The sequence below is a fragment of the Sphaerodactylus townsendi genome, linkage group LG06 (assembly GCF_021028975.2).
Source record: "Sphaerodactylus townsendi isolate TG3544 linkage group LG06, MPM_Stown_v2.3, whole genome shotgun sequence".
NCBI classification, from domain to species: domain Eukaryota; kingdom Metazoa; phylum Chordata; class Lepidosauria; order Squamata; family Sphaerodactylidae; genus Sphaerodactylus; species Sphaerodactylus townsendi.
In genome coordinates this window covers 132,931,986-132,953,848 of record NC_059430.1, presented here as the reverse complement: position 1 = coordinate 132,953,848, position 21,863 = coordinate 132,931,986, and the positions used below count along the sequence as shown (strand labels likewise).

The following is a 21,863-nucleotide window of genomic DNA, read 5'->3' as shown; positions in this document are numbered from 1 at the left end:
ACTGCAGCAGCAGCAGCAGTTCCACGGAGGGAAAGTGATACCACCCACCCACCCCTCAAATTGCACCTCACCTGGTGAAAAAGAGAAGTTGTGGGAGTGGAACTGACTAAAAACAAGGCAATGGACGCTTGGAATGGAACCCCCACGCTCTAGAGCAGACTACCTCTGGAGGGGGCTGTCACCTTCGTGCCCTGCATTGGGGCTCCTGAAGCCCCCTGGCTGCTTGCTCTTCGAAACAAGCTGCAGAACAGGATAGGACTTTCCTCTGAAGATGCCAGCCACAGATGCAGGAGAAAATGCTCCTGGAACATGGCCATATAGCCCAGAAACCCCACAGCACCCCCGTGGTTCCAGCAGCCATGAAGAAAACCTTCGACATGGCACAGGATAGGAGTGGTTGGCAAAGTCATTCTTTTTAAAGCTGGCATTTTGATTTTGTTTTCTGGTTTTGTTGTTGTTCACTCTGTGAATCAACAATTCACCACAATTATAATCATCATCCAGATTCTTGGCAACTAAAAGTGTATTTTTTCTTTCTCCAAGTACATCTTTGCAAGAAAAAAACCCATCTAAATTTCAATACAGGAATTTAGACTGAGATAAACAGGTACAAGGGTTTATACAGTTAACATTTGCTTGCAAATGACTGTGTTTATCTGAAAGCTTCCCCTGAGAATCAGTCTGTGGAGAGGGACAGAAAGAGAGAGGGAAGAAGAGAGAAGGAAACTGTTTGACCAGTTTCTAAGTTACGGACGGTTTTGACAACAAGCCAGAGGCTGGAGAAGATTTTGACTTTTTGATCTGCAGATTCTTTGCTTATGTCTCATCTAATCTCTCCCAAGCTGTGAAATCTCTTCAGAATAGGGAAGGGAGGGGATTTTTCTGGCCTTGCAACAGCGGTTAAGTTTCAGGTTTGAAACCATATTCACCTCTGGATCTCACCAGATAACTCTCTCAACCTAACCTACATTGCAGGGTGGTTGTGAGAAAAATGGGGGCTCCTTGGAGAAAGGGCAGAGTGATAGAAAAAGGCCATAAATAAATTAAATTCAAATCAGAAAAGGCTGGAAAGAGGAAACTCTCCAGCAGAATCTTCTAGTTGGAAGTTCAGTGCAAAAAACAGGGAGGGGTTGTGAGTTCAAATCCTGCCTTTGCCATTAAAGTGCCTGGGATTTTTCCCCCCTGTTCCTCAGGAACAAACTCTGCAGAGGCTGGAAATCCCAATTCAGAGCTGGGAACCAGGTGATGTTTGCCATTTGAGGAAATGTTTCATCCTTTCTTTTTTTTAAAAAAAAATATTCCTCACCTTTTTGAAGCAAAGAGGTTCTGACTGGGTAACCAGAAACAAATTACTAATTCATGTCAATGTCAGCAGCCAACTGAGACCAAATTCAGAGAGAGTGAACAGCTCAGGAGAGAATCCCCCGCAGATGAAAATGAGGACAGAGACTTGGGTAGTATATCCAAAGGAACAGAGGCAGGCCTGCGAGAACACGGCCCCTGCTGCATGCATGGACAGGTCACCTTTTCCCAGGAAGCAGCTCTCTCTTGGGGGATGAGGGCGATGTGGAGTAGCCTCGTCTCTGGGGCACGATCCCATTGCTCAAGCTGGGCCTGGAGGGCAGCCCCCTCAGCAGCTGGTACACTGCAGGGGGAAAAAAAGACAGGGGTGGCGTTCAGTTTCAGAAGGCTCTCCACAAAGAGTCGGAGCATTTTCTCACACCGGTCACTGGGCAGGAAAGGCTGCCAGGTTTGGGGTGGGCGGTGCAGTTCAGAGAGTTAGAGGTTGATGTATGATAAGCTGACAAAAAGAGGGATTCTTCAGCTGCCTGGAAAGAGACTAGGTTTATGGGGTTTCGGGCCATTCCCTTACTACGGAGTGTGGCTTCTATTGACTCTGCTCAGCAGATCTTTTAAAATGCAGATCCTGTAAACAGAACCACTACCATGTCCTCCACTTCACGGGGCCTGCTGGTGGATACGGAGGAGAAGCATTTGATCGCCTGCTGGTTTTTAGGTTTTCCTGGGTACCACCTGATGCCGGTTGCACCCAGCACCACTTTTAGCATCTATCCAAGCCTGCCTAGAGTTCTGCACAGGATGGCCGGAAGAGGCCTCTTAGGAATGGGGCTTGGAAAATATACCCTCTCATCCCAGATTTAAAAAATATATATAAAAATAAAAACCCAGCCTGAATGATCTGCAGGACTGTATGAAAGATTACAATGAGTGTTGTGCTCTTTTGATTAGTTGTCAACCAAGGTATTCCTTGGCTTGTGTGTTTACTTCTTGTCCAAATTAGTTTCTGAAGCCAGATTAACAAGAGAACAAAGGAAACAGTTTTTAAAAACTACAAACATCAAAAATTCCAATGAAGTGAAAAAGGCAGCTGCAGATATCTTGAAAAGGCTGGAAAACGTGCAGCAAAACTCATGTCCCACAAGATACGGGACTAAATTAAAATATGTTCAACCCAGCCTTAGATAGCAATCAAAATGCATAATAGAAAATCCAGCCAAGAGATGCAGACAAAAGTCAACAGAGGCACCCTGTCACCTGCATCAAAAACTGTTTTTTTTTTAAAAGAGTGCATCAGTGTGTGGAGGGAATTACACAGCCGAGATGCCCAAGTGAAGAAGTCCCTGTACCTGCCTGACTTTGAAATACTGTACACTGGGAGGTTTCTGGTTCAAATCTCACCTCCGCCACAAACTTAGTAGAGGGCTTTAGGCCAGCATCTCTCTCCCATTGACAGTAAATAAAGACTCCTCCTCCTTCTCCTCCTCCTTCTGAGATTTCATAGTAACACAAGGTAAGCTGACTACTGTAGCTACTGTACAAGAACTACAGGGCCACTGTAATGATTAGAATCTTTGACACACTGAAAGCACGATTCAAGTGATCAGTGTCATTACTAGGTATTATATTATTTTACCTTTTGGGAAGATGCTTTCAAATGTGTCTGTGTGTATAGGCTTCTGACCTGGGCGTAAGGGCAAGAACACACCTGTGACCCACGGAAGGATATGCTCCTCAATGTTTAGGCTGCAGAAGGCCACCAAAACCCATCTCCTGAATTATTCTGATTTAGCAGGCACAAGCTTAGCTAATGGGCAGCATGCGTGGTTGCCCTGGGCCCACTTGGGAGAGCCCCAACTGTGCATGGCTGCTGTCATGAGCCAGCCCCTGGGTGTTCACCAGGACACGGAGGACTCTGAGGCAGAACCTGAGGACATAGGGCAGCCAGAGGAGGCTGCTCCTGAGGAAGACCAGGCAGCAGAGCCAATGCCCAGTCCTTCCCTGCCTGATGACATACAGGTGGAGGAACCTGCAGATCCTAGGGCCGTGGTGGCGAACCTTTGGCACTCCAGATGTTATGGACCAATTGGCCATGCTGGCAGGGGCTGATGGGAACTGTAGTCCATAACATCTGGAGTGCCAAAGGTTCGCCACCACTGTCCTAGGGAACCCAGTGATGAGCCAGCTGTGCACAGGAGGCAGAAGCAGAGGCTGGTACTGCAGAAGCACAGAAGGAGTGAGGATTAACTCCTTGCAGAATCCCCGCTTCTTGAACAAGGGTCTCTATATAAGCCTAGCTGTGAGCTTGATTCTACCTGGGAGCAACAAGTGTGTTTCCTGTTGCCTCTGTGTGCCTGCTCTACTGCTGGTCTCCAGCCTGTTTACCTGATCTCCTGTGCTATGACCTGTTGCACTGTGACCTGACTATACCTTGCCTGCCGCCTGCCTCAACCCATTGGACTGTGACCTGAGTGGCTTGTGCTTGCCACTCGTTTGGCCCTACTAGGTCAGACCTGGCTAGCTGCATCCCACCCTGAAGGGGCGGGGCAGGGAGAAGAAGAAGAGCAGACCCTTGTTGTCACTTTGCTCTGCCCCAACAGAGGCTTCGGCAGTTGACTTCCAGCCGCGATGGTGTGACTCCCACCCTCCGCATGGCCCTTGGAGCGGGAGTCGGTGATTCTAGGACTCCCTGCTGGGATTTGGCCCGGCCCCCAAGGTGTCCAAAACCGCTCAGATGTTACAAGCAACTCTTCTAAGGCAGCCAGCTCTTCCAATCAAACATTCTGGAGGAGAGGCCCTCAGGGTCCAGGAATGGGGCCTAACTCACAAACAAGGTCTGCTCACCAAAGTTGCACATCCTTACAAAATAAAAACAAAAGAGCGGTCTAGGAATTGGCCCAGCTTCTCTGCTTCTCTGACTTCTCACCCAGAAGCAGGGGGGACCCGTGTGCCTTTGGTCAATTGGCCACGCCAAACCTTTCTGCAGCAGGGGCGGGGGGGGGGGGGGCAAGCTCTGGAAGGCAGATGAGTTGTCAGGACCTGTGATGCACGCCCCCGCCTGGCTGGAAGCCACAGACCTGGCCAGCCACTCGTCTTCTCCCAGGGGGCCATCCAGGAGTGGCCAAGAAGGTTCAGGGGCATTTGGAAAGAGGGGGGAGAGGGGGCATTTCCTTGGAGACAAAGGAGTCTCTCAGAAAGGGACAAAGTTGTCTTTTATCTGAAAGAAGACTGGCTTTATAATTTGCATGACTTTAATGCTGTCAAGAGAAAATGGTAGATTTTCCAGATTTACTTAATATGCTGAAAAAATGCATTCTTTTTAGAATGTGTGATTCCCTGTGTCATACTAAATGCTGATTTACAGTAAAGGTTGCAAACTGTTGAGGAAATGGCTCAGATGCTGTGGGGAAATGGCTCCTGCTGCTACACGGGTTACATTTGTTCCACAGTAGCAAGAGAATATCCATGGGGGAGGGAGGGCTTCATGGCATCCCTTTGGCACTGCCTGCCCCCCCCCCTTCTGCCCTGCCACTGGTATGCTGTCTGCCAGCTTTTTTTGAAAAAAAAAATTGAGAGTAGATATGCCCTGACCTGGATGACCCGGGCTAGTCTGAGCTGGTCAACTCTTGGAACCTAAGTTGGGTCAGCTACAGTTAGTAGTTGGAGAACAGCAAGGAATTCCAAGTTTGCTACACGGAAACAGGGAATGGCAAACCACCTTTGAATGTCTCTTGCCTTGAAAACTTTGTGGGGTTCCTGTAAGTCACCCAGGACCTAATGATGTGTCCTGACACGTTGCTATACCCTCTGGCACTGCAGCAATGCAACTATGTGTGTGAAGTACCATCAAGTTGCAGCTGTGTTTGGTCTTGGACCTTAAGCCAATAAACGGATTCTGTGTTGTTGATCAGTAGCATTTATTGACACGCTCAGAGCACCCAAGATTGCCAAAGCCAGTTCTGGCAAATCTGGACTTTGCCATCCCCCCTCCCATTTCCCCAAGAAGCATTGGCCACAGATAGTGATAGAGAGCCACCTGACTTCCTGCCCCCACAAGACAATCATCAGTGGGGAAGCCTAGATATCTACAAAGCATGTGAAGCCATAAAGTAAAGATCAGGGAAAGAATGCCCCAAATGGCAGTGGTACCATAAAGCAGGCTGGTTACATATATCTTGTAGCTGCATTGATACATAGTTGCAAGCAGTTACATGGAGTTAGGAATGCATCTCAATCACCTAGATAGCATCCCCTTGACAAGCTGACACATGGTGACCTTGTGAGGTTTTTAAGGCAAGAGACTAACTGAAGTGGTTTGTCTTCGCCTTCCTCTGCGGAGTCTTCCTTGGTGGTATCCCTTCCCTTCCAACTACCGACTCTGCTGGGCTGTTGAGATCAGGCTATACCATGGCTGCCCACCCTCCAGCAATGTACCAACTGCCATTTTTAAAAATATCATGAAAAAATGCATGCCAATAAGCATGTGTCTGTTTTAAGGGCCGTGGATGCAGATGCAAACTCTGTGCTTTCCTGGGCCACCCAGGGCAAATCCACTTTGAGGATGAGCTTTTAGCAAAGATGATACCAAAGCAGGTTTTGGAACATATACAGCTGAGCCAGGAAACACATGGAAGTTAGATGAATGTATGATGTATGATGAGGTCTTACAGGAGCAAAACACCCCTTCCACACACCCCCCCCCCCACAAGCCCTATTGCAACCCAAATGCAGAGAAGAGCCTTGAGGTCACATCAGAGACCACCGTGTGCATGCCTGGGTTCAAGTCAGAGTTCAGACCCCAAGTCGGCCTGACTTCAAGCACCAGCCGATACCTTTGTTGGGTCCTTTCTTCTGCAGGCTGAGCCCGTTCTCCTCGCAGATGCTCAGGCGCCGGAGGACGTCCGCCAGGGCTCCCTTCAGCACCTGGATCTCATCCTCTTGCAGCTGGAGCCGCTGTTCTAGGTAGGAGATGCGGTCGTCCAGCTCCATCCCACCGGTGCCAGAGAGGCTCTCATCTGGGGGAAGCAGGGTCAAGGCGGTGGGGGGGAGGGGGAAGGGATAAAAAACATTGGGATCACTTTCTGTGGCATCAGCTAGAGCCTGGTGTATAGTGCCACAACCCAGTGAAGCCAAGAAACAGTGATGATGATTAACTGAAGCCTCTCCAAGCATATACAAGCAGTGCTACTGAATCAGCATAATGTTTCCTCGCTGTCCTCCAATATTAATCTGTACGCTTCTCAGGGCAGGGACCCATTTGTCTTTGTGCTTTGTTCAGTGCTGTGTCACAGCTCTGCATTGGCAGCTGGGAGATCCCATGTGTGGATCTTGCCTCCACCAGGAACTCTCTGGGTGGACTCAGAAGAAGAAGAAGAATTTGGATTTATATCCCCCCCCCTTTCTCTCCTGTAAGGAGACTCAAAGAGGCTTACAAACTCCTTTCCCTCCCCATCCCACAACAAACACCCTGTGAGGTAGGTGGGGCTGAGAGATCTCTGAAGTACTGTGACTAGCTCAAGGTCACCCAGCTGGCGTGTGTTGGAGTGCACAAGCTAATCTTGGTTTACCAGATAAGTCTCCACAGCTCAAGTGGCAGAGCGGGGAATCAAACCTGGTTCTCCAGATTAGAGTGCATCTACTCTTAAGCACTACACCACTTCTGGCAGGGCTGCTCTGCGGGCTCCTCCAGGAAGGGAACATCTGTGAAGCTCTTGGAATATGGAAAGTGTTATAGAAATGTGATGAGTTTTAATTTTTAAATAAATACATATTATGGATGAGTTTATAGAAACAGTAACACCTATAACTTCCCTCTGCCTGGTTCTGTGTTCTGCATTATGTCAGTGTGTATTATTATCCCCATCTCACTGATAATAATACACCCAAAAAGTTTGGGGGTGGGGAGGGGGTCGGGGATCCTGTACTTCAATTGTACATCCCTCTGTCTTCATTGGTCCTCCAAGGAATTTGGGATGGTCTACATAGTTCTTCTTCCCATTTTGTTTTCTCACCTTCCGCATGAGAGGGGTCAGGATGAAATAGAGGTTGTGGCTGGTCACTCAGGAAGCTTCCATGGCAGAATCAGGATTTGAATCCAGAGCAACCAACCCCTGCTCTAGCAAACCTGCTCCACACACACCCACAGCACGGCACAAGGGTGTTAAGGGGCAACTAACTCACACTGTGGGATTTGTAGTGTTCCACTGGAACACTGAGGGATTGTTACAATTTGTTATGGGGGAACTAATGAAACTGTCCTGAGACTATTAATCTGGTCTCCATGGAGCTAAAAAGTGTTTCCAGACCATTCAGGATAGAGGCCCAGATACGGTATATGTTTGACATAGGTCCACCCCTAAGGCAGAAGGAGCACAGAGCCCAAAACTCCAGAGAATTCTGCAGCCAACTGGCCTGGTCTGGGCTTCTGTAGCATTCGGGCCCAGGGCACTGTGCAGATAAGAGCCCCCCACCCCGCCCCACCCCACACAAAACTTTTGGTGCAGAGGTGTTATTGCAGGGGAGGGGGCACTCTGCATATTCTCTGGGGCACTCTTCCTTCTCTGTCGTTGTCATGCTTTAGAGTTCAGCTCTGGTAATGAAACATGTTCTGGGGTTGAGGCTTGGCCCCAGACAGTTAAGCCATGCTCGGCCTCCTGTTCTGGTCGGCAAGCTGTGTTTTCAGATGTGGTATCTGCATGCCAGGGATATCATAGTGGTTGTTCCTGCGTTGGTAGGGGGTTGGACTAAATGACCCCAGTGGTCCCTTCCAGCTCAGAGATCAAATTAATAACCATTTTGAACCTGTGGGCACTTTTGGCATTTTGATATAGTGTGGTGGGCTCAGCCAAAAATGGCTGCCACATCTTACCTTCAGTCACACAGTGAATATCTGTGTGCTGTGGTGGCAGCTGCTGCCAAAGCAACATTAAAAAAAAATCTGCACAGACAATCAAATCTCCCCTGGCAAATCAGAAGCCTTGCTGGGCAAAAGCCCCTCCTATTTTCTAAAAACACTTGACCAGCAGTGGCACCTGGAAAGGTATGGGTGGGTTCTGTGGTGCCCATGGGCACTGCATTGGGGACCCCTGAAGTAAACAAGTGAGTCCAGTGGGTGGGGGAAAGGGCTGGCCTTTTTAGTGAGCTCCCAGGCCACACCCGGGTGTCCAGAGGTTTTGGGGGGGCTGTGCAGATCCTGTTGGCAATTCCCGGCAGAGCAGTGGCTGTCCTTCTAGCCCAGGGCAAAGCCTCCGCTGTAGCATCCCTTCCAAATGGCCCCACCAGAGCATTCCCCGCCCCCCCAGGGCCTCCGCACGCCAGGATTCAGGCACGTGAGAGGCAGTGCCAAGCTTGGGGCGCGTGTGTTTGCATGCACACACATGCAGGGCGGCAGCTGACTCTTCCCTAGCATCCCTGATGCTCCCTCTGGAGGGGCCGCAGCAGCGTGCAGGCAAAGTGGGGCGAGGCTGAGCCAGCCACCCACCTGTCATGCTGGTGAGTGCCCGCGCTGCCCCCGCCTGCCGTCTCTGGTCCTCTGCCGTGCGGTGGGGCTCCTGTGCTGCCCTGCTTCTCACGGCTAGTCCCTCTCCTCTGCAATCGGGTATCCCTGCCTGTCCCTCCCCCCGCCCTCTTTGCAGCATCTCCGAGCCGTGGGCCAATCACAGGCAGCGGGTGCTGCAGCCAGGCAGAGAACTGGTTCTGGTGGGCAGAGGGATTGGCGCCCCCTGTCCCTCAGCACAGCAGCCGAGGGTCTCCCACAGTGACCTCGGGCTGGGGGGACACGTGCAGGGGTGTGAATTGTGTGACCATCCAGAGTTCTGGAGGAGGGATCCGTGGCCTTCAGAAATGTGCAAAAGAAAGCCGGCAATGAGAAATGGGATGACCGGCAAGCAAAGAAGGTGCGGGTTGCGGAGACCCAAGTTCAGCTCCCCTCTTACCCACGAAGCTGCACCCAACCTCATTTGCAGGGTTATTGTCAGCATCAAACAAAACAACCTTTATCAATACTGGATGGTGATTCTAAAATTGGGTTTTACATAACTTTATGTCCTCTTTGTATGTTATCTATACTGGGTTTTACTTATATTCTAAGCAGCTTTGCACTTCATAAGGCAGATAATGAATGTTGTCAATAAATGAATACATAAGAGACAGGATATTTAAGTGATGGCTCCCAAACACTCCTCCTCCTCCTCCTCCTCCTCTGGACCTGCCTGGGAGACCCAGGCTCAGCCCCTGGATGCACGAGGCTGAACCAGACGTCTCCTCTCATCTGCGCATCTCCAGTCTCCGGCCTTTCCCAGCAGCCTCTGCCTGGGCCGTCCAGCTGGAGATGCTGCCAGGGATCGAACCCGGGACCTTCTGCATGCCCAAAAGCTCTTCTGCTGAACCACAGCCTTTCTCTAAGCTGACATGTCCTATTACAAAGAAAGACGCAACGTCTCTGAGAACATTTGTTGCGGCTGTTAAGGAGAGTGAGGTGGTTCCAGATAGTGGTCCCGACGTGGAATGAGGGTTGTACACGAGCAGAATGTTCCCCAGGCCGGGGTTGCCCGTCTTGCAAACAGAGGGCCCTGGTGGCTTCCTTGACCGAGTCAACTCCTCTCCTGCTGGGTCCTCCTCGCTTCTTGCTGCCTTCAACTTTTCCTGGCATGTTTGTCTTTGCCAGCGACTCTGATCTTCTCATGATACGAACAAAGTACAACAGTCTCGTCCTTCTAGCTTCTAAGGAGAATTCAGACTTGATTTGATCTAGAACTCATTTATCTTTTTGGCGTTCCGCTATATCCATAAAACTCCTTAGTGGCCCTGAAACACGTCTTAACCGCCAGCCGTAAGAAAGACCCAGGGGACAAACGCCCTCCTCCGGCACACAGGGGCTGCCAGTCCACTGCCAGCAATGGTGGATCAGTCTAATCTGGGGGTGATTTTGTGTGCAATTCAAACAAGCCTCCATTTTCAGCGACAGATTCTCAGGCTGGTTAACGGGCGAGGGTTGGGGGGTAGACTTCCTGGGTTATGTCTGGCTAACCATGCCCCAGGGTGAGTTGGCCTGGTGCTCCCCACCCACTGGTCTGAGGGGGGCCTGCGACAAGTGCTACAGAGGACTTGAGGTGGGTAGAGGAGTGGCAGGGCAAGGAGAGGACCATGTGGTTGCATCAGGTGGCCGGGAGAGCCTGTGCCCACCCCCCGCCCCGACCTCCCATGTGCAGTCCCTCCCCTCTCTACTGGCTGTGCCAGTCACTCCCAAGACCATCCAGGTGGCGGCTTCCTTGCAATGTGAAGGCACAGAGATCCCTTACCCCCCCCCCCCTGCCTCCCAGCAAAGCTGCCTGTGGTGCCAAGTGGGCACCTCCCTGGAATCAGGAGAAGGGGGCCTGGCACCTGCACTCTCAGGCATGGGTGGGGTGCCACAACAGGGACTCGGGGGTCCTCCAGGGAAGGAGGGAGGGGGCATCAGAGGTGGTGCTGAGCAACTGCTGAAGGGGCGGAGGGGCAAACTTACCATAGTAGAGCTGCAGGAGCAAAGAGGTGTCATACGGAATCCTGCAGCCCGGCATCCTCTGGGCCATGCCCGCCCCTCCTTGCGGCCCGCCCTGACCCACCACCTCACCTCCTTCTGCCTCCCCACACACCCACCCACCACTGCTTCCCTTCCTTCTGGTCCCCTGCTTGCCTGCCTGCCTGCCTGCCTCCTGTTGCCATAGCAACTCACCTCTTTCCTGCATCCTTTTGGAGGGAAATGCTACAGCTCTGCCAGGGCTCCTTTGGCCAGGCTCCTCAGTCTTCAGCCCCCACTTGCGCCAATTAAGTGAACTCCCCCCCCCCCACTCTGCACCGCAGCCATTCAGGTCTTCCTTCAGGATTTGGAGAACCCCACCCACTCAGCCCCACTGCCCCTCCTTGCTGAGCTCCCCCTTCCCAAACCTTCATCACTTGGTCCCTCCGCCCTCCCACTGAGCTTCTGAGACCAACAGCTAACCCCCCCCCCCACATGGAAAGTCACACTCCCCATACTTTCCCGTCACCTGCCTGAAGCTCAGGGTAGTTCCATCTCTCAGGTGTCCCCCCCCTCACTTCTCTCCCCCACTCCAGCATATTCGCTCCCCATTTTCCAAAGTCCATCACTTCTGGCAAGATCCCTTGTTCACTTTTTAAATGCTCCCCCCCCCGTTTTCTAGCATTGCCACCTCAGTTCCAGAGCCCCCTCCCCAGAGGGTTTTTTCTCTGAACCCCACCCATGCTCCCCTACCAGCTTTTGCCCTCCCCTCCACAATTGGCCACGTCCACTCGTTGCATGGGCCCTTCTGCAAACAGCCAAGTTCTGGAATGGGTGAAGCTGCACCTTCTCCGTGGGCATCCGAGGGTTGGAAGCAGGCTCTCCCCTTCTCTCACGTCTCCCCATGCCCAAGTGATCCTGCAGCCCCTCTGAGCACGTGCAAACTGCCTTCCCTGGAGTAACTGTCAGTTTCACCCTCACACCCCCCCTCTCCCATTTCTCTTCCACATTATTCTCTGAACGTTGAAAAAATAGGTTTTGATGGTTTTCTTGAACGCTTCCTCCTTCCTGAGCAGAGGAAGCTGAACCGCCCGGCCAGAAGCATTTCTCACCCTCCCCCCCCCCCCCCGCCACTCGTGTGGTTCTTTGGGACACAGGATGCAAAGGTGGCGGGAGGGGCCACCACATCACAGCTCCTCTTGGAGTTTTCGAGCCAAGAGACATGGTTTGCCCTTGCCTGCCTCTGTGCAGAGGCTTGGCCCTGCTTAGCTTCCAAGGGCAGATCAGGCTAGGCTCGCCTGGGCCACCCAGGGGTCTTTGCCACTGCCTGCCTCTGCGTAGCAGCCCTGAGCTTCCTTCGGGGACGGGCCCTGCTTAGCTTTTGAGCCCTGATGGGACTGGACCAGCCTGAGCTATTCAGGTCAGGAAAGGATGCAATGGGGGCTACTGAAACCAGCTTCCGAAGAGGTGACAGAAAAATCAATAGGGCTACTAAGCCATTGCTGGACCTTTTCCTCCATATACCCCTCTAGCTGCCTGTTGCACCTTCCCGTGGCAATGAATTCCTAAGCTGGTAGAGCCAGCAGTGGTGTAGTGGTTAAGAGCAGGTGCACTCTAATCTGGAAAACTGGGTTTGATTCCCCGCTCTGCCACTTGAGCTGTGGAGACTTATCTGGAGAACCAGGTTAGCTTGTCCACTCCAACCCACGCCAGCTGGGTGACCTTGGTCTAGTCACAATTCTTCTGAACTCTCTCAACCCCACCCATCTCACAGGGTGTTTGTTGTATGTGTGTGTGGGGGGAGATTGTAAGCCCCTTTGAGTCTCTTACAGGAGAGAAAGTGGGGGATATAAATCCAAACTCCTCCTCTTCCTCCTCTGGTGCCTTCGTTTCAAACCAATCCTGGGTGTGCAGTGACATCTAGTGGCAAAGCGTGGATCACATGTCTCTCCCTGCATCCATCTGAAATCCCAGGAGTGTCAGCAGTGGTTCAAATAAAAACATTTTATTTCCATTATTTTAATAATGTATGTTTTATTTTCAATATATTTAGTTAGTCACATTTTATTAGATAGGAGTTTCTCTCCCAGGTTTTCCTTGTACAACTCAAGGTTCCCCTTCCTGTGATTCCACCAAAGTGACTGCATTATGCTCCCAATAACTCTGGACTTGCAAACACACACAAAAAAGAATAATGAACTTTTACAACAGGATGTGAGATTCCTTATTGTGTCATGAGCCCACACCCTGGAATACCAGCCAGTCAGCTTTGTCTCCCTTTTGTAATTTCATCAAACCCCCCCCCCCACCCCGGAACAGCTGAGGTGGGGGTCCCAGGCAATGGGCGAAGATCTCTACAGAAGTTGCACCACGGGACTCTCACCAGCACCCACAGAGAAGATCTTTCCCTGTTCAAAGTTTCCCACCACAGACGAACTCTCAAAGTTCTGTCTCCACAAATTAAATGCAGCCAGTTGGGACACCTGTTGATGGCATCACCACTCTGGCTGAGGAACAAGAGCTGGTGCCTGACAGGTCCACGCCCGATCTCCACCCCCCCCCCGGCTACACTCTTATAGATGGATGAGGCATTCTTGGAACAGATGACCAAACTTTCAGAAAGGAAAGAAGTAGTAGTCATGGGAGATTTCAATTATCCAGATATTTGCCATGACAATCAGGTCCAACAAATTTCTCATCTGCCTTGCAGACAATTTCATGGTCCAGAAGGTGGAAGAAGCAACAAGGGGAACGGCTATTTTAGATCTGCTCCTAACCATAATGATGACATGATTAGTGGAGTAAAAGTGGTAGGATCCTTAGATGGGAGTGATCATGTTCTCCAGGAGTTTGCTATGCAGTGGAAAGGGGATGCTAAGCATAGTCATACAGACATTCTAGACTTTAAGAAAGCAGATTTCAGTAAGCTTAGGAATCTACTGGGTGTGATCCTGTGGTCAAAAAAGGAGCGCGTGATGGCTGGGAGTTTCTTAAAAGTGAAATCTTGAGGGCACAATTTCAAACCGTTCCAATGAGGAAAAATGGGAGGTGTCTCAGGAAACCAGGATGGCTGTCTAAAGAACTTTCAACTGAGCAAAGATTTAAAAGGGACATGTACAAGAGATGGAAAAGGGGGGAAATCACCAAAGAGAAATTCAAACAAACAAGCAGGATATGTAGGGAGAAAGTCAGAAAAACTAAAGCTCACAATGAGCTGAGGCTTGCCAGAGAGGTTAAAAACAATAAAAAGGGCTTTTCGGGTTATGTCCGTAGCAAAAGGAAGAAAAATGATAGGATGGAGTCACTGCATGGAGGAGATGGCAAAATGCTAACAGGGGATGGAGAAAGGGCAGAACTACTCAATACTGTCTCTGCCTCAGTCTTTTCCCAAAAAGGAAACACTGCACATCCAGGAGAAAAAGAAACAGAAGATACAGTAGGAGAAATGCAGCACAAAATAAATAATGAGGTAATGCAGGAACACCTGGCTACTTAAAACATTCAAATATCCAGGCCCTGATGAGTTACATCCCAGGGTATTAAAAAAGCTGGCAGAAGTAATCTCAGAACCACTTGCTATAATCTTCGAGAACTCCAGGAGAACAGGAGAAGTCCCAGTGGACTGGAGGAGGGCTAATGTTATCCCCATCTTCAAAAAGGGGAAAAAGGAGGACCCTAATAATTACCGTCCAGTCAGCCTGACATCAATACCAGGGAAGATTCTGGAGCAGATCATTAGACAGACAGTCTGCCAGCACTTAGAAGGGAATACTGTGATCACAAAAAGGCAGCATGGGTTTCTGAAAAACAAGTCATGCCAGACTAATCTCATCTCTTTTTGATAGAGTGACCAAGGGAATGCTGTGGACGTAGCATACCTGGATTTTAGTAAAGCTTTTGACAAGGTGCCCCATAATATTCTCGCAAGTAAGCTAGCAAAATGTGGACTAGACAATGCTACTAGTAGATGGATCTGTAATTGGTTGACTGACCGAACTCAAAGGGTGCTAATTAATGGCTCATCTTCATCCTGGAGAGAATAGTGGGGTGCCACAGGGTTCTGTCCTGGTGCTATTCAATATTTTTATCTATGACTTGGATGATAGAATAGAGGACATGTTAATCAAATTTGCAGATGACCCCAAATTAGAAGGAGTAGCTAATACCCCAGAGGACAGGAGCAGGATTCAAAATAACGTGGACAGATTAGAGAGCTGGGCCAAAACAAACAAAATGAGTTTCAACAGAGATAAATGCAAGATACCAAACTTAGGCAGAAAAAATGAAATGCACTGATACAGGATGGGCGACACCTGGCTCAACAACACTATATGCAAAAGGGATCTGGGAGTCTTAGTAGATCATAAACTAAATATGAGTCAGCAGTGTGATGCGGTGGCCAAGAAAGCCAATATGATTCTGTGTTGTATCAAAAGGACCATAATGTCAAGATCGTGGGATGTAATTGTACCTCTCTACTCTGCATGGTTAGACCTCACATGGAATATTGTGTAGAGTTCTGCGCACCGCAGTTTGGGAGGGATATTGACCAGCTGGAGCAGGTCCAGAGGAGGGCAACCGAAAAGGTAAAGGATCTGGAATCCATGCCCTACAAAGAGAGGCTTAGGGAGCTGGGGATGTTAAGTCTGGAGAAGCGTAGGTTAAGGGGTGACATGATAACCATGTTTAAATATTTGAAGAGATGTCATGTCGAAGAGGGACATGTTTTCTGCTGCCTCAGAGACTAGGACACGGAGTAATGGATTCAAGGTGCAGGAAAAGAGATTCCACCTAAACATCAGGAAGAACTTCCTGACAGTAAGGGGTGTTCGACAGTGGAATTCACTGCCTCGGAGTGTGGAGGAGTCTCCTTCTTTGGAGGTTTTTAAATGGAGACTGTATGTTCCTGCATTGCAGGGGATTGGGCTTGATGGCCCTTGGGGTCTGTTCCAACTCTATGATTCTATAAATGTATTCAGTTCTGACAATACAAGTCAACAGCTTTTCTACACTTGTAATCAATAAATAACAATTCTACTTTCACAGTACTGATTTGTTTATTGGACAAGACTAGGGCTGTGACACTGTGAGAATTTCACCAGGACAGTAGAGTGGGTGACGTGAGCTTCCGTGTGCTCTGCTGTGGGCCGATTGCCGATGTGCTGGAACGAACTCCGGGGCCATACTGTCTGAAGACGTGCAAAGCCTGTGAAGAGAAAGGGAAACGTGGCATCACGGCAATAGCCACACAATTGTGTGCATACATGTGGTATAGCAGGACTTAGGTGACCTGGGTTCAAATTCTCCCTCTGCCAAAATTTCTGAGGTAGCTGCATTGGTCTGCAGAAAAACAGCTAGACTTAAGTCCGGTAGAGACCAGCGGGATTTTTGGAGTATGGGCTGTCCAGAGTTACATACTCTAGAAAGGGAGTTTTGCTTCTCAACTGCTCATCCTCTGAACATCTTGTTGGTGTCTGAGGTGCCAGCAGACTCAGCTCAGGCAACCCTAAAGTATGCTGGATGACCCTGGGCCAGTATGCTGGATGACCCTGGGCCAGCAATGGAGCAGGCCAAATTTTGGATCAGCACACTGCCTCCCTCTGCCACCCAGAGCCCACAAGATTTCAGACTAAAACAAGGGGTCTGCACCAGCTGAAAGGGGATGTTCCATTCCTCTGTGGAGTCTGTCTCTGTGACAAATCTGGCAATCACTGACTTTTTGTCTGCTGCCAGGAGGACGACGTAGATGTTGTAAGTGCAGCCACATTTTTCATGGGTGCCCCACCTGCAGGGAGCAAGAGAATAATCTGGGTACAGTTGAGATGGCAGAATAAAAGACAGCACTCCTGGGGCCTAATGCAACGGCTGCCAAATGTATTGTCGAAATGCACAAACACCAAGAAAACTTCAACAAGAAGGAAGAGACTGAGAGTTAACAAAACTTGGCTACCAATACTTAAAAACACTGGAATCAAAGGCCAAGGGCATGCTACGTCCATGGACAATGAACTCCACTCAGACACAGGATTTGCATTCACTAATGCTGTTGTTACTGCAGGGGATGCAAATGTGAATATGAATGTAAATGGACTGAAACCCCCACCCGCAACACAATGCAGCCAGCCACACCTTTACATAGCAAGTTCCACCCAAACACTTACTGATTGGTTCCCCACCCTGGGACATGGACAATAAACACCCCACTAAACATTCCCTTCTGTAGTGTGTAGCACACTTCTCTCTGTGATACGCCTCTGAAGATGCCAGCCACAGATGCAGGAGAAACATTAGGAACAAGATCCACCAGACCACAGCCACACAGCCTGGAAAACCCAACACAACTAGCTGCTAAATGGCTTCCTGGGTGTTGCACAGGTAAGAGCAGTGGTGGATCGTCTGTGGTTTGCCAGACACCCTTGCTGCTGAGAAGCCCCCCAGGATTACTACCCACAGCCTGGCAGCCCATCCCTGTGGCTTGAAGGGACCTGCCGTCCAAAGGTTACTTCCCCAGAGATCTTTTGCATTCTGGCCAAGCAACACCAAGCACGGCTACTGAGAAGGCAGACTGTCTCCCTTCTGGGGGGTGTTTGGGGCATTTTCAAATATTGCGCATTCTGATTTGGCCTGGGGCCAAAGAGGAGTGAGGACTCACCAGTCAGAGATAAAAATATCTGGTTGGAATGTGTCCAAGAGGTCTTCCCACAAACCTTCCGTCACCAAATCGATGAGTTGTGAGATCCAGCAGGTGCTTGGGGGGGGGGGGGGGGGAGAAACAGAAAAGTCTGTGGATCTATCCAGTGTAACACCATCATCCCAACTCTTGGGGGGGTGGGGTTCCTTCCAAACAACCAAAGAGTTTAGCACCAATGACCTGCAAAGAACTGTACAAAGGGACACACTCCATGCTAGAGGAAGGTGGTCCAATCATAGCATTGCCGTCTAGAGATGGTTCCGCTGACCTCACTTGAAGACTCCGCCAACTTCAGACCTCGATGGGGCATCTCCATCAGGCTCTGCACCCTTCCCAAGTTTCCTTAGTCTTCTGAGAAGTTTGGCTACTGCTCCCTCTTTTTTGCAATGAAAAGAAATCCTGGCAATTTATAAAGTACCCCCCGTTTTGGCAAGGAGAGGCCCCGAGCTGCATTCAACCTCCAAAATTTACCCATGAGCCAAGGAGTATCATGGGCCAGAATCTCCGCTTGGCTTTCTGAAGAACAGGGGCAGCAAAACTGAATGACAACCTGGCACAATGCTGCCCCCCCCCCCCCCAAATCTGGCAATTGTGAAAGTGACTCACTTGCCCCCCAGACACATGCCATCCCCATGTCCGACCTGCCAGTGCTGGAATTGTTCTGTGGATGCAAAGAAGAGACGCTCTGTGGGATGGTGCATTTCTCTTCCCGTCCTCCAGCCTGTAGCGGCTTCCCTATTTCAACTTGGTTTTAACAGAGGAAACTGTTTTCTGCACCTGTTTCCAACCAAAGGATGACGACAGGGCACCTCCGAGCACAGACGGCGGCCATTTCCTCATACAACGGAGGGATCATAATCACACACCCCCACTCATCTGTGATGAAGGCACAACAATTCCCAGAGCCCCGGAGGTCCCGTCAGCCCCACCATCTCTCGGCTGAGAAGCTTGTGGATCCCCCGTCCCTCCGCCCCCATCCTGCTCGGCTCTCTCACCTTCCCCACGAGGGTTCTTGATCAGGTTCCTCCCAAAGGGCTGCAGGATTCCCACCCGGCACCACTCCATGCGGGGGCACTGACGGGCAGCTTCCAGGGAAGCCCAGAGAGCCTCCCACTTGGAAGGGTCCCTTTTGAACTGGAGCGTCCAGAGGAGGGGGCTGTCGATCAAATCCCTCCACTGCCGGCACACCAGGCGGCCGCGAGTTACCAAGGTCTGGCCGGGCACCCAGCTCAGGATCAGCACCAGCAGCTCCTGAGGCAGCTGGTTCAAGTCTGTCCCGGCCCAGATTTCCTGGTGTGGTCTTCGCCGGCTCTTTGCTTGGCCCATGGTCAGCCGTGCAGGAACCAGGAGCCTGAAACAGGAGGATCTGGGGCTGAGACTCTCTCAGAGGCAGAAATGGTGCCCGGAGCATGACCCTGCGCGCCCCCCTCCTGCCCAGACCCACTTACGGCTGCTGTGGCCTGTCAGCAGGGGTAGCGCCAGCCTTCGATGTTGAGGTAGCGCCAGCACTCCAGGTCTTGGCAGCAGCGGCTCCCTCCATGCTCGGTGGCGGGCGGCCATAGCACCCACCTGAGCTGCTCATCTGAGCTGCCCACCACCAAGCACGAAGGGAGCCGCGGTGGTGCCCCCCCACGTGATCAAATGGCGTGCGCCCGGGGACATGCGATACCCTATGTCCCCATGGGTGGTACGCCACTGGGCTCCCTCGCCATTTGTTCGCTTGTCAAAACGTTTATGCCTTCCTGCCTTCCCACATGATTCAAGGCGGCTTAGAATAACAGATTTAAAAATTACTTTCAATGTAAACACCAAAAATAAACGAGGTCCCTTTGTGCACTTATGGTTTTCAACACGGCTGTGTGCTTTTCAGTGGAGTTGTGCTGTGTTTTCTCGTTGACACACAAGGAGGTGCCCTGCTGCCTCCCCCAAGTCTGGCCCTCATTTCCCCTGCCCCCCCAGGAGAATGTTTCTGGCTTCTGGTGGTTGGATGTCACCAGTTTATGATTTGTTGTTTTTTAAGACTGTCCTTCGATCTATCACTCCTGGGATATATCAATGGTGCTTAACTTTTTAAAAAAGGGGGTGCTATTGAACCTCTGGAAGTGCTGGTGGAGCTGCCGCTGCGTGGTCGGGGGAAGGCAGGGAGCAGCAGAAAAACCGATGGGAAAGAAACACGTACCGCTCTGCTCTGCTTTCCCTGTGCAGTCAGGGGGGGAAATCACATCTTCCCTGATCCTGGAAAGAGTGGGGCATCTCTGGCCTGCAGCGTGGTGAGTTCTAAAGAGGAGGATATATAAGCACAACTGAGAATCTGATCCGAAGGTAATGTACGCTTGACCTGAAGAGACCAAATGTGATCAAAAGGCCTAGCAAGCCCTAACCCCCTCCCCCCATAAACAAGAGGCCATCAGTGCAGATTCCCTCCAAGAGCCCTGGCAAACAGGCAGGCCTTGCAGGGCCTCCGGAAGGTCTCCCCACCCCCACCTCTCCAGGGAGCCCGTTCCACAGAGCCAGGACTACAGTGGAAAAGGCCCAGGTTCTGGCTGATGCCAGACAGGCCGCCCTGAACCGTGGGGCAGCCAGGAGGGGGCTGCCTGAAGACTGTTGGTGAAAACCACAATATGAGTATTGTCAAAGGCTTTCATGGCCAGAATCACTGGGGAGTTGTGGGTTTTCCGGGTTGTATGGCCATGTTCCAGTAGCATTTTATCCTGATGTTAGATGCAGGTGAAACATCAGGAGAAAATGCATACTGGAACATGGCCATACAACTCAGGAAACCCCCAATATGAGTGTTTGCTCATTTGCAAATCAGCCTTATCTCCCATTTTACAGTCTGATATTCTGCCCGCCCCCCCCCCCCCCAAAAAAAAAACAGGGCTTGCAGCATCTCCAAAATTCATGGGGTCCCACAGCCCCTGAGGGCCAGCTGGTCTAATTCCCCCCATGAAGAGGGGGCCACCCTTAATGGGACTTTCAGGAAACAACACTTGGTTTTTGTTGGAAAGTATTGGGAAACTTTAAAAGCTCTCTTCGTTGATAAGGCATGCATGTATTTCCTCTTTTTGTTAATTATGAAAAAGGATATATATATACACACACATTTTTAAAAAGAGACTGCCCTCAGGCTACGTTGGAGGCCACATCTGCAGCAGCATCTCTATGCAGAGTAGGGGGAAAACCCCAATCCAAGGACGTAGGTAAGGGGGGGGGGTGTTCTCGGGTTCAACCCCCCACATTCATGTCCGAAGCTCCGCCCACCCGTTTGTGGGTTTTAGAAACATTTTTAGTGTTTTTTGGTTTTTGGCCTGCAGGTGGCACATATTTTAGGCAAGCAGCACCAAACTTTCAGGGATTGTTTGGAGGAATCTCCTGATGATACTACCCAGGTTTGGTGAGGTTTGGTTCAGGGGGCCCAATGTTATGGACTCCCAAAGGCGGTGCCCCCATTGTTTCCAATGGGAGCTAATAGCAGATGGGGGCTACACCTTTGAGGGTCCATAACTTTGGACACCCTGAACTAAATTTCACCAAACCTGGGAAGTATCATCAGGAGGGTCTCTTATTGATACCACCCAGGTTTTGTGAAGTTTGGTCCAGGGGGTCCAAAGCTATGGACTTCCAAAGGGGGTGCCCCCATCCCCTATTGTTTCCAATGGAATGGAATCTTTGAGGGTCCATAACTTTGGACCCCCTGAACCAAACTTCACCAAACCTGGGTGGTATCATTAGGAGACTCTCCTAAAGATACTCTAAAAGTTTGGTGCTGCTAGCTTAACAATTGCACCCCTGACAGCAGGCACCCCCCCAATTTCTCCAGATTCTCCTTTTAAATCCACCCCCTTCGGCATGGATTTAAAAGGAGAACCTGAGGCCCCCAGTTTAAACATTGAAAGTGATGCTGTTTCAGGGTGGGGGATAATCCACCCCAAAACAGCATCACTTTCAGTGTTGTTTAACTGGGGACCCCAGATTCTCCCTTTAAGGTAGAGTTAAAAGGAGAATTTGGGCTCTCTAGTTTAAACATCTTTTAAAGTGATGCTTGGGGGTGGATTCCAGCATCGCAGCGGCTGCCGGGAGGGGGGTGGGGACGCAAAACTCAGATTTTGCACCGGGTTCCATTTTCCCTCTATGCCTCTGCCCAGAGGAGAGGGCAGAAGGAACTGCTGGCTGCCAGCTGGAAGCCCAGCTGGTGGAGTGCAGGAGAGGGCAAGGAGTCTGCCATCCCTGGCCTCGGAGAGCTGCTTTTATAAGCGCTAGGTCAAGGGCGGGGCTTGGGGATGCGTGGCCATGCCCTAGGGGCGGGTGGGGGTGTGGTCCCACCCCTGAACCCCCCCCCCCATAAAAAATCTATACCTATGTCCCCGCCCCAATCTA

The 21,863-nt window shown here is 50.6% G+C and overlaps 2 protein-coding genes across 3 annotated transcripts in view; both read right to left on the bottom strand.

Annotated features, from left to right (window-relative positions):
* The window catches only part of EML2 (EMAP like 2), a 37,819-nt gene extending 26,933 nt beyond the window's left edge, over positions 1–10,886 (bottom strand). The window contains exons 1-3 of one of the 2 annotated variants that reach the window (XM_048499297.1): positions 10,802–10,886; positions 6,132–6,314; positions 1,525–1,645 (exon numbers count right to left, since the gene is read on the bottom strand). In XM_048499297.1, the coding sequence (XP_048355254.1) occupies positions 1,525–1,645; positions 6,132–6,314; positions 10,802–10,868 (371 nt within the window). In that variant the 5' untranslated portion in view covers positions 10,869–10,886. Of the gene's footprint in view, positions 1–1,524; positions 1,646–6,131; positions 6,315–8,779; positions 8,893–10,801 lie in introns of those variants that run through there. The other variant, XM_048499298.1, reaches the window with a different exon arrangement.
* Positions 10,887–15,833: 4,947 nt separating this feature from the next.
* On the bottom strand, positions 15,834–20,737 carry LOC125434244 (F-box only protein 17-like). Its single transcript, XM_048499358.1, is given in 8 exon segments — positions 15,834–15,965; positions 15,968–16,001; positions 16,445–16,580; positions 17,448–17,543; positions 18,093–18,147; positions 18,482–18,837; positions 19,666–19,763; positions 20,589–20,737. Coding segments are annotated over 6 exon segments (765 nt in total). The 5' UTR covers positions 18,813–18,837; positions 19,666–19,763; positions 20,589–20,737; the 3' UTR covers positions 15,834–15,852.
* Positions 20,738–21,863: the final 1,126 nt, after the last annotated feature.